Consider the following 12,994-nt stretch of genomic DNA (forward strand, 5'->3'; position numbering starts at 1 on the left):
TTTTTTTTGCTTTTAAAATCATCCAGGTCTTAATCCTAAAATATATATGTACATAAAAAAAACAATGGAAATCTAATGCATACAGTACACTCTACTCATTATACATCTTAAGCTACTCAAATAACTCATCTATTGTGAACAAGTTTTGAATTATATTTTATAATGATAATAATAATTTTGGGACACACAACTTCACGTCTGTATAAACTCTGATGCTGTCAACGTAAGATACAAAATATTGTGTGCATACTTGATGCACTTGTACGACCTTCATAATATTGTCTAATAGGTCACAGGATAGGATCAGTGGTCAGATCAAAGGTCACTGAGATCGTTAACCTGCAAGACTCTCTTAATTTTCTTGCTAAGAGGTATACAGGTATAAGGGGACTACAAAAGTGTTTTGGTGTATACTTTTTAAAGTATAGCCAATATAGTTTGCCGGAACAAAAGCAGTGGTACCTACAGAAACAGAATAATATTTTGTTCTACCCCTGGCCATGTTTTTCACTAACTTTTTGCCCCTGGGTGGGCCAGTCAAATATATTGCTGTACACATGTGTGACCAAATTATTTCCGAAGACCCTCAAAACAAGTTTTTCTCTGTGTGCAAATAACCCTGTAAACAAGTTTTTCGCGGGCTTCATTTACACATTTTGGCCCCTAATCAAGTTGTCGCCAGAATATGGGAATATGACCCCTAAACAATTTTCCCATTTCCCAGGGTCGTTGCTAACAATTGGGAAGAACCTGAACACTTTTCAGAAACGAGGAGGAAAAAGCCCCTGGGAAAAAGCTTGGGGAAAAAACATACCCTGAACAGTGAACACGTTTGGCTAGTCTTAAAAAAAAAAGCTTTGGAAAAAAAATACCTTAAATACGTTTGACCCCGCGATTCACCATTGACCAGTCTTTCAAAACTGCCCTTTTTTTTAATCAGTGTTTTTGATACCCTTAATGAGCGCACGTGTGGCTCATGTCAAAAACTGAAAAATACCCCTTTAAACACATTTTTTTTTTGGTCACGCATGTGTACAGCAATATATTTGACTGCCACCCCCCCCCCCCCCCCGGCCTTTTTGCCAAGGTGTACATGATACATGTATGTATTATTAGAATTTGGACTGAACCAAAACGATACTAGAGATAACTTTACTTTATTCAGCGATGGTTTTGATAACTGATGTACTATTTATAAATCAAACTGCACAGAGGCTGTAGAAGATTGATAAACAGAATATCAGGTGGACTTTGTCAACTTCAGAGAGATCCTGATGTAGGAGAGTATTGCCATTGTTATTCTTATCTTGTGTCTTCCATGGAGTATTTGAGTAAAGCCATTGATAGTTTGCAGGACTTATTGAACAAGACTTTGTTACATGTAGCTCTGTGGACAACACTTTAAGTCTGTACAAATGCACCCCTGTGAATAGGATAGGGGGGTGCAAAGAGAAAAAGAAGGAAAAATAAAAGGTAAAAGGGTAAAATATGATGATGATGATTTATGAATATTATGTCAAAATCTTATATAAAATTTTGACTTTCATTTTTAGAGGTCACAGACTACCTCCATTGTAGATGCTAATATTGTGTTATCATATAACATGGATGATTCCAATCATGGTATGTTCCAATACAATACATGTATTTCACACACGTATGTAGATGACATTCTGAATGAGATGCATACTTTCAAGTAAGTCCATGCATTGATGCATCTGCAAACCCAAACCACCCTCGCCAATCTAATAGCATTTAAAGTTTACTACTCCAGAGGAGTGGAGAGGCATCAGCACAGCCACACTCCCCTTAACATACCTCACATGTGTAGATTAAAGGCTTAAACAGGAGAATATTCCCCAGGTCTGTAAACCTAAATAAGCAATACGTTTTAGGTATATTTCTAACTTCCAATTTGAGCAACTTCACATTATAAATTATTTTTTTATTGTATTATATCTGCTAGGGAAGACCTCTAAAAAAGTTGTTACTTTCCCTAATATCCGAATGAGTACACTGTCCTTGTAGGTTTATTTTTGTAATGATTTACCAAAATGTATTGTTAAATATCTCTTGAAACTGTAGAACAAACATTTTAAAACAAAACAGGAAAAGAACTCTTTGACAATGGTAGGTTAACTGAGGAGCAATGTCAACAAACTTTTGCACACAAATAGAAATGTGAGCTCTAGAGATGATCAGTTTGAGATAAAACACAGGAATAACTTCAGTGATATTGTGTCTGTTGGCAGTGGATATAAGTGGTCTAAACTAAAGGACGTGAAGGAACTGTGCTCTGGAGCTGCATTTTTGGACTTATATATATAGGTCTGCTGTGTTATTCCAGGTTCATCCTAAATTCTGTCTAGTCTTTGCCTTTTTATTTTCAGATTAAGGTGCATAGTCTTGGGTGCAATGGAGAACCTATCAACATAATCTCAACATCCAAAACGTTTTCTAGTCTTTCTCTTTTATTTTCAGATTCTCCATGAACGCAAAGGAGAACCTACAATGTATCAGCGCAATAAGGATCTGTCAGCCATGTAGCCCTCATTCTTATGGGCGCGTTGTGGTCTAGTGGTTCTGACTCTCGCCTTTCAAACAGAGAATCATGAGTTTGAATCCTAGCCGTGGCATGTTTTCCTTCTGCAATAAATTTATCCACACTGCTGCACTCGACCTGGGTACCGGCAGGAAATAATCCCTCAAAGAGCTGTGTGCACCTGAATCGGTAGCCTAGCTTAGCCGGGTAATAGTAATAGCAGGGCCCACTGGGAGAACAGTTTTCAGAACTGAAGTGGCAACCCTGGGTAAATATATTATTATTATTATGAATGCATCCAGTCCTGTAGGCCTACAGTGTACATGTATTAATCTCATCCTAGTCTTTTTCTTTTATTGTCTGATTCAGGTAAAAGCCATCAATGCAATGAGTTTGCTCAGTCGGTATTAAGCGGCTGCCTGTCGAACCAAAGATTGTTGGTTCGAGTCCATGCCGGGCGGATGACTGAAGCCTGTGTTGCGTGTAGATATCTCTCCCCTGTTCCATAGAAGCATGTGGAAAACAGTCCACCCCTTGGATAGGACGTTAAATGGAGGCCCGTGTAGAGGAGAGTCACCACCTTTGCACATTACGAACCCACTGCACTATTCTAATAAGAGAAGGGGGAAACCCTGTTGTAGTGGTCCACCTGCACTCCTCCAATCAATTGTATTGGGAGGAGAGACCTGCGGTTCATAGTTATTCAGTTCGCATAGTGATTCAGTTCGCTTTTCGCCTCCCTGGCACAGGTGACGCCAAACAAGTATTAATAATAATATAGCCTTCATTCTTGTAATGCATCTGGGGCCCGTTTCATAAAGGACTTGCAACTGTTGTAACTTTGCCATTATGGCAAAGTTACAACAGTTGTAAGTCCAAACGGGCCCCAGGTCTTGTAGGCCTACTTCCTAAACTCATTCTTGTCTCTCTTTTATTCTCATACTCAGATATAAGTAATTGACACAATGGAGATCCTATCAACCATAGCCCTGATCCTCATAATCCCACCATGCCTCTACATCCTCAACTCCCTCTTGACCTCCGACCCGGAACCAATCCTTGGTATCTATTCCCAGCGAGGACGATGGTTCGGTCTCAAGTACTGGATCTTCTACTTCATGTTCAAGCTGAGGAAGCGGCAGGGCACCGCCAAGAAGGGCAGTACGTTGGAGAGTCAGCAAGGTGCTGTAGGATACGGGATGTCTCTCTTTGACAACGTTGAAGATATGGACAAGGCGCAGCCTCTGCCACCACCGTACTTCTTTCCCAAGGCAAGTGGTGTCCAGGGGGGTGTTTCACAACGATTTAAGTATGACTTAAAGTCACACTTAAATGCCTGGTTGTGTACGGTATAGAATGCATGACCACATTGGTCAAATCATGCAAAGAGGACGCGCACTACTGCGCGTTGCATATCTTGTAGCATCAACATTAAAGTGCAACCCTAGGTCATGCTTAAATCTTTGTGAAACACTCCCCAGATTCCATGACATGTTCTCCGCCAGCAATTGCTCCGGTGGAAAATCTTCACGTTAGGCCAAACATAAAACCTAACCTCCAAAACTAGATAAGCCCAAATCCTTATATTTACATTATTCTGAACCTACTATTCTATTACAATCCTAACTCTAATCCTATGCCCTCTGAGATATTAAGACAAGAGCAATTGTCGCAGGGGCAAATGTCGTGTCACCGGTGTCCAGGGCCCCATCTTACAAAGAGATGTGATTGATCCAATCGACCACAGTTATTGAAAGCCAGCTATGCCAACTACATCTATAATGCATATTTGTTCAAAATGTTCTCTAGATATGATGTATATTCATACATTCACTGCTGTCTTGACAACTCAGTTTGCTCATTTTGATTACAAGAGGACATTGTGCAAATTTCGTGCGGAAAATTTATTCTATTGATGGCTTTTTTCTGTATAATTCAGATTAGTCATTTAATAATAATGATGATGATGATGATGATGATGATGATGATGATGATGATAATGATGATAATAATATTAATAATGATAATAATAGTCATAATCATCATCATCATTATAATAAAAATAGTAAATATTCACAAATGAAACATGCCAATCACAGACACTCTCATTGTATCACTTGGCAGGCTGTAGATGCTGTATATTTCAACGGCTCCAACAAAGATGGCGTCTACGTTGTCACGGCGATCGCAAGGCGTCAGAACCAGATGGCCAACGTCCTGACCTATCTAGTTCTCCCTGGCGTTGGTGTACTTCAGCTCCCCGATCACCCCGGAACTCTTCTTGAAGACTGCAACCCTGATAAACATTCCGTAGCTGGGCTGAGCATAGAGAGCGTTAAGCCCATGAAGGAGTGGAAGATTTCCTACCATGGAAAAATGAGGTAAGTCTATGGACCCATCCCCCCCATCTCACTTCACCCCACAACCTCCCAAAGAGATGAATACCTACCCCCCCCCCCCAATCTCACTTCACCATACATTCCCCAATGGGATCATCTTACCCCAATACCAACCCTGATAGACATTCCGTAGCTGGGCTGAGCATTGAGAGCATAAAGCCCATGAAGGAGTGGAAAATTTCCTACCATGGAAAAATGAGGTATAGTCAAATGACCCATCCCCCAATCTCACTTCACCCCGCATTCCCCACTAGGATAATCTTGCCCTAAATAACAGTCCTGAAAGTAAAATACCTTCTGATAAAGATCCGATAGCTGCGCTGAGCATAGAGAGTGACAAACACAGGAATAAAATGTTCCTACCATTTGAAAGTTAAGAACTTTAATAATACATCAAACTGACTTGTTTCACCCCATATTCTTCCACTGGGATCATCTTACCCCAATACCAACCCTGAAAGAAAAATGCCACCCTGATAGACATAGCCTACCATGGGAAAATGAGGTACGTCAATGGACCCATTCCCCATCTCACTTCACCCCACACCCTGTCTCCTACCCATCCCACCCACATCCTCACACCAGGATCATCGTACCTTAATAACCCTGATGGTAAATGCCTCCCTGATAATGATCCAATAGCTGGGCTGGGCATAGAGAGTGACAAATCCACGCAGGAATAACATGTTCCTACCATTTGAGAATTACACACTTTAATACATCAAACTGACCCATTTCACCCCATATTCTCCCACCGGATCATCTCACCCTAATGCTAACCCTGAAAGAAAAATGCCTCCCCAATGAAGATCCAATAGTTGGGCTGAGCACAGAGATCGTTTATAGCCCAATGGAGGAATGGACATTTTCCTACCAATGAAAATTGAGTTCAGTCAAATGAGTCAAATAGTTTTTCTGTTTAACTATTGTCTCTTTCTTTAGACTTGTTGATGCTAAAAAGGAAGACTGGACAAACGGAAAACTTTTAGAAGTAAACATGGATTTAAGGTGAGATATTTCTTTCTTTCATCTACCAGGCATGTTTTAAGAAATGCTTTTGAGTCCAAAGTGGGTGGTTTAAGGAGAAAGTGACGGCTAAAGAAGATCAAATCTGCAAACACACAAGTAATGAAATTTAAAGATATAATCACATTTTGGCACTTCATATGCAAGTTATTAATAATAAATGTTTAGATTAATTTTTAAGAAATCCCTTGATGATGATGTTGATGATTATGATCATTATTAGTAGTAGTATTTCTATTATTATGATAATGATGATATTAATTATAACAATAATATTATAAATAATGATTATTTTAGTAGTAAGACATGTAAAGTGCCAAATCCATTAGGTAGGGTGCTCAAGGTGCATAAAGACTTAAATGTTTCATGAAAAGGTTTTGAGATTTTGAAAAGACATAAAAAGATACAATTATTGATATCTTTAGAAAGGTTATTGAAATGTGGGGTATTAATGAGCAACAGATCTTTCAATAACAATTTTCAGTATCATCTTTCTTGTATTATGTTTTATTTTAGGTGGACCGCTCTCACAACTTATTTTGATTTTGATACTGATCTGGACGCATCTCTTATGGCTGATACTATTGCAAGGGAGAAGTGGTCGAAACAATTTTTTGATGAGCTAAAACGGTAAGCAATTAATTGGTTGAGTCACTCACCCTCTTCAAATTGGCAATGATGACTCCCTGAACTAACCCCAAAACTTGTTTTGCCTTGTCTTTCCATTGATGCCCACTATCATAAATGTTGATTATCATTGTAGTTAAATAAGGAAGATCAGTGCTGTGTCTCATAATGTTTATGAAGTATCAAGTTGATCTCTAGCATTATCACCCTTTTCTTCTTTCTTTCTTTCATCTTCTTTTTTAAAATTATTATTATTAATATCCCCTATAAGCCAAGTTTGCCTACCTTTTTGTCTCACCTGCATAGCAGTAGCAGAGTTAGACTCTAGGTGCCGCTTTTATGTTATAGTAGTTTTCAAAAGTCAGCACTGCAGCTGCTACATTGAATCGCATAATGCAGGTGAGACTGCCAGAGGTGCTCCGCTTGTTTACTTTTTAATGTGAGGAAGACAAATATCTTCTTATATGTTAACTCTGTAATTCCTTCTGTAATTTTCTACCAAAATGTATGATAATGGTTGGTAGCTAGCCATGGTAACAGGCATAATTACCTATTAAAGAAAGGTGCAATTATCTGTCTGCACCAACTCTGTTTAATTAAAAATTTTGGGGTATTCAGGACTATCCACTGTAGGCCCAAACCCTCAAGGCCACGGCTTGAAAGTCCAAGGCCAAGTCTTTGAAAAAGTAGGCCTTAAGGCCAAGGCTGAGCATCAAGGCACTACAACACTATTGCTTCCACTGTGAATTTGAAGTGAGGTAATCATTTCTGTCATATTGCCCAGTTAACAATGAAATTAAAATCAAAACACTTCGTCTGTTGAATTTATTTATTTTTCTTCATTAAGGTCCCATCAGACACACCATGAACAGTTTGGACAAATGGCGGGTTCAGTAGAGGTCGAAGGTCACGGCAAACAGGATATTATAGTAGCAGGAATGAGAGACCATTCATACGGTAGGCCTGAATCTCTCTATTGGATTACTTCATTTCATTTCATTGCTCGTTTTCCTCTCTTGCTCCTTTTATATCATTGACTCTCTCTCTTCCTCTTTCACACACAAATACACACTCTTCCACACTACACGTATTTCTCTCTTGCTATTGCTCCCATATTTTCAATCTGTATCTATTTTTCCCCTATTTTTCTTTCTCTCTCTCTCTTCCCCATCTTACTCTTGTTCTCCTATTATCATTCTCTCTCTGTATTTCTTCTCTCAATCTTTCTCACATCTTACTTTTGCTCTCCTTATTTTCAATCTCTATATCTAATCTTTCTATCTATCAATCAAGATATCTAAATATTCACGTATTTATCTCTCCAATCTATTCAGAGTACCGAAGTGATGACATCTCAAAAGACATTTTCTTCTTAAATTTCAGTGTTTTTTATGACATAGCTTGTAAGGGCATGATGAAAAAAGCCACAACCCTAATTTGGTGGGAATTGGTCCATGGGGCCGGAGATATGACCACACTTGTATGACCAAGATATTTGCCTGTTTCATAAGATTAACTTAAATGGGGCTAATTACGTATTCATGAGGTCATATCTTGGGCCCCCATGGACCAATTCCCACCAAATTTGGGTTGTGGAGGTATTTGATCATGCTCTACTGAAATATGGTATCAAAAATGCTTAAATGCAAGAAATGGAAAAATGATGATGTCACACTTCAGTACTCTAAATCTATCAATCAATTTATCAATTAATCTATCAATCTTTCTGTCTTTGTTCAGGTAACTATAGAGATTGGAGTGAGATCCACAGGTATGCTATTCACATGTTATACCTAGAAGACGGTACATGTATACACGCAGGCAAGATATGCTATCCAGGCAGGTTATCATGGTATGTAAAGACAGAATTCATGAGCCTGTGCTCCTTAAAATGGCAACAACATTTTTTTAAACTCGTTTTCATGATGTTTTGAAAAAAATAAAATGGATATAATATGGGTCAAAACTATTGAAGATACTGAGATGTGAACATAAAGGTGTTGATTCATATTTTTCAATGATTAAGTTCTTTTGTTTTGCATTGCCAATTTAGGGAATATAATTGTTAATTGGTAGGGATGCTATTCGCATGTTAGACGTACATGTAGTAGACGATACATGTATGCATGCAGACAAGATATGCTATCCAGGCAGGTTATCATGGTATGTAAAAAAAAAGAATTCATGAGCCTTTGCTCCTCAGATTGTCAACAAGTTTTTATTTTTGTTAACATGTTTTCATTCTTTAAAAAATTGATAAAATATGGGTAAAATATTATTGATAATAGCAAAATATTTATCTCAGAAAAGAAAAACGATTTTGTTTCTTAAGGTACTTGATTTGGGACCTAGAACCAGTGGGGCCATTTTTTAAATTAAAAACATTTGGGGCAGAAGAGTTTAGAATCTAGAAGAAAAGGTGGAGAAACCCCAGTATTAATCTATACTTGAAAGATAGCATATTTGTCACTTATTTATCGCTCCTTTTCCTATCCCCAGTTTAACCACAGGTTACGTGATGAGGCCGGGAGATTACAAAGTGACCTTGACACACAGTACCTTTGACATGGTATCCACGGGAGAGGATACATGGAAGATACCTGAACAATATAAATTCAGCTTTATCTGTGGTAAGACAATGTTAAAGCTCATTTAGTATTAACCGTTGGAGACCAAACGATTTCCCTTATAACTCATGTTTTCGATAGATGCCAGCCTGCATAGATGTATATGTATTCCAGGGTCCCTTTTCATAAAGACTTGTTATAATAACAAATGCACAATTTCTATAACAAGTCTACTATCAGCCAATCAGATTGAAGGATTTCAGTAGCTTTTAACTGTTAGTGTAAATTTGTTATTATAACAAATTTTATGAAACGGACCCCAGATTGGACCTTGGTGTATCGATGGAAGCTATCTTTCCCAAAGCCAACATAGAGGGCATATGACTCACAATTGTATGCCTCTAGTTTAAAGAGAAATTCCAGTAGTTGCAGTAAACACTGATTTCATGAGAAAGTCTGTAAAACCAGGCTTAATTGTCAGTATATCATCGAGGATCTAGATCTGGTACAGTTACATAAACTGAACTTTGTGAAATCTTGAAATCTATGCTGAAAAATGTTCAGACTGAACTTCCCCAACACAGATAAGCGCACGTGGGACAGTGTATAATTATTGCTTTGAGCGTCGGGCCCGATGCTCTACCCGAATCCTGTGCTTATTTGCTGATTTCTCAGCAATTACACAATTTCTTCCAGAATCCTTTGGCACATGCGTTTTATTTATACAAACAGACACTTTGGTGGTCATTTCATTGGATTCTGTACGAACTCATTTTGATATCGTTACCAAAACTAGCATTTACCTTTAACTTCACCAAGGTCAAATCTGGACAAGCATATATGCAGCTCAGTCTCAAACAAGTTAAAGGGTGGTGGTGGGGATTTTTTACCTGATTGCTAAGAAAGCGTGAATGCTTGTAAGCAAGCAACCAGAGGACCGACGGCTTAAGGTCCCCTCCGAAGGACCTGGTACTGAGGATTAATGCCTTACCAAAGGGCACTAGTGCACCAAGGGGAATCGAACCCGGGTCACCGGAATACGAATCCCCCGCTCTACCGACTGAGCTATCGCTCTGATGATAAGTTGGTTTTGATAAAAGCAAAAAAAAATAACGATATTGGTGAGGGTTTGATGATATTCCACCTAAGAATAGCAGAGTTGCAAATTTTAATAGAAGTTTTGGTTTTATGACATCACAGACTAGCAGCTCTCCTATGTCGTGTGATATAAATGACCCACCATCTGTGAAGAGAAATTTTCCAACAATTTTAAGGCCACCGCACACGTTACGACTATTCGCGATCCGATTTTGGAATAATCTTTGCTCATTTTCTGAAAATGTGAATGGAACATATCATTTTATTTGAGGTTAAAATTAATTGAAAGAATACTAATATAACCATTTTGAAAGATTGCAAGCCTTTATTTTGGAGTAAAGCCCAAATTAGTTTCAAATCGTAGCCAATCGTACGACTGCTATGACATCATTACGACTAGATATTAAATTTGCTTTTATTCTAAGAAGGATGATAGCATAGTCACAGATTTGAAAATAGGTATTTTTACAATGATTTAGAACATTACACAGTAAGATATTCCAAGTCTCAATATTAGCATCAAATTCTACTACATTTTATTCTGAAATTGGGTCGCAGACCAATCGTAAGGTGTGCGGTCGCCTTTTAAGGCGCCTGGCTATGCATGGAAAGTCCGGGGTTTGATCCCCGGCCGTGGCACCTATGCCCGTGAGCAAGGCATTTAATCCACAATGCATTGAACTGATGAGGCATTCCTTTAGATTACCAAGATTTGCTTATAATTTACTTGATAAAAATAGGTGGGCATTTCATGAATGTAAAGATGTGAAATATAAAATTTCAGCAACATTTGGAGAAGGTTTTTTTTTCTTCCAAACAGTCAAAAACAATTGTCAAAATAGGAAAACTTAAATGCATTTAACGGTCGTTTGAACAGCGTTTCAATGTTTTGAGACTGCCCTTGTGTCATTTTTTTGTGCATTGTAAGTTTTTCCAAGTTATTATTGAATCATACTATTGCTAATTTACCCTTTCCTTTCACGATGATATTGCTGTACAGGTTCAGAGAGATTTGAGTGTGATGTGAAAGTAAAGCTAGCACCGTTGTTTTATATGGGTAAAGATCGTGAAGCTAAACTCTACGAGGGTTTCGTGGAGGTCACTGTTAATGGAAAGAAGGGATGGGGTATAGCTGAATACTGCTACCAGTAAGTATATCCTGTCTTTTAGTGAAATATATAATAATAATAGGCATTTATATCACGCCATCTATCTAGAAGTAATCTATTCCAAGGCACACTTCTATTATTATTATTACCCCGGCTTTAGCTCGAGCTGCCTTCCAGAACTCGGTGCATTCAAGCTATAAAACCTGCCTGGTACTCATTCGCCTCACGTGGGTTGAGTACAGCAAAATGTGGGTAAATTTCTTGCTGAAGTAAAACATGCCATGGCTGGGATTCGAACCCATGTTCCTCTGACTGAAAGACGAGATTCATAACCACTAGACCAAAATGCCCCCACAAATTTAGAATTCATACTGTTGATATCTTCTGATTAACTTCACCCATTTGTATAAAAATCATGTCCTGTTTTCAACAGTTTATTGATATTATTTTGATGATTATTACTATAACTATTATAATGATCTTTATTATTGATTGTATTTATTGTTATCTGCCTAAAAGTTTCCATAAGGGTAATTGATGTTAGTGATCACAATGGCTTTATTATGTGGTTAATGGCGCAGCTGACGTTAAGGAAAATTGAATCTAATAGGTGATATAAAAAAATGGGAGTGAACTGAACGTTTAATCTGAAGTAATTATCATCATTGTTTTATATTATTTTTTTTACATCATTAACATTATTAGTATTTTCATTATCATTAGTGTAAACCAAATTTATAAAGGATGCATTGTAAAATCTATGACCTTTTCATGTTTGATTAGTATTTAATTGTCTATTATTAGTATTGAATATATATATAACATGTGCTTATTCAATGGGAAAATTAAAAATTGAATCTTTAATAATTTGAATTGAAAAATTGCTTTTAATCAGTAATTGTATTTTTCTTTTTCTTTTCCCTGCAGCAATCGGGACAAGAAATCATAACTGCCTCATTGCCTGATCCTCCAAGTCATGTGCTGCCGTCTTCTGAGCCTTGGGTAATTTGACACCCAGCCTGATATTTTGTTTGAGAAATATGCATTTTGTTGCCACGATTGGTGTAAAACTATGAAAATTTGGTTTTGTTGCTGAGGTTTGTCTTGATTTGTGTGAACAGTCTATATTCACATTGAAAACAAGCAGTTGGTCTACATCTCGGGTAGTCTGATACCACATGGGCATAAAGGTGCACGATCCCCAGATTCGGAGGGTGCTGTCAGACATACGTACGTGCTGTGGGCGGCGCTAGCTACCCATTGACACCGATGCATGCAGATGCCATGTTCCGAATGCCCAAGCTCAGACGATTCTCAGTTTGCCCTTCGGCTGCTGTTCGAAGATCATAGCAGGTTGGCTGTGGCTCCTTCCGCTGTGTGAAGTGGTGTCGGCAGATAATTGGTCCAATACCAATGTAGATAAAACCAGCATACCATATGTGTACATGTACCATGAATATGTGCACTTGCTGTACGGCTGGCTAATGATTGACAGCTGTGTGCAAGTTACGTTGATGATCTTCTTAATGAAGATGGCAGCAAGTACAGAACCGTCCCACAGCACCAGGGATCATGCACCTTTAACCCATTCGGTCTTTTATTGATTCTGCCTTATTGCTGTTTGGT

General features: G+C 38.1%; 1 protein-coding gene across 3 annotated transcripts in view; it reads left to right on the forward strand.

Moving 5' to 3' along the window:
- LOC129268178 (uncharacterized) overlaps window positions 1–12,697 on the forward strand; it is a 19,817-nt gene extending 7,120 nt beyond the window's left edge. Inside the window, exons 1-10 of one of the 3 annotated variants that reach the window (XM_064104847.1) lie at window positions 2,208–2,328; window positions 3,490–3,813; window positions 4,667–4,923; window positions 5,884–5,949; window positions 6,484–6,597; window positions 7,442–7,551; window positions 8,335–8,446; window positions 9,094–9,224; window positions 11,260–11,407; window positions 12,296–12,697. In XM_064104847.1, the coding sequence (XP_063960917.1) occupies window positions 3,508–3,813; window positions 4,667–4,923; window positions 5,884–5,949; window positions 6,484–6,597; window positions 7,442–7,551; window positions 8,335–8,446; window positions 9,094–9,224; window positions 11,260–11,407; window positions 12,296–12,317 (1,266 nt within the window). In that variant the 5' untranslated portion in view covers window positions 2,208–2,328; window positions 3,490–3,507 and the 3' untranslated portion in view covers window positions 12,318–12,697. Of the gene's footprint in view, window positions 1–2,207; window positions 2,348–3,489; window positions 3,814–4,666; window positions 4,924–5,883; window positions 5,950–6,483; window positions 6,598–7,441; window positions 7,552–8,334; window positions 8,447–9,093; window positions 9,225–11,259; window positions 11,408–12,295 lie in introns of those variants that run through there. The other 2 variants (XM_064104849.1, XM_064104848.1) reach the window with 2 other exon arrangements.
- The last annotated feature ends 297 nt before the right edge of the window (window positions 12,698–12,994 follow it).

Source organism: Lytechinus pictus, chromosome 9 (genome assembly GCF_037042905.1).
Source record: "Lytechinus pictus isolate F3 Inbred chromosome 9, Lp3.0, whole genome shotgun sequence".
NCBI classification, from domain to species: Eukaryota; Metazoa; Echinodermata; class Echinoidea; order Temnopleuroida; family Toxopneustidae; genus Lytechinus; species Lytechinus pictus.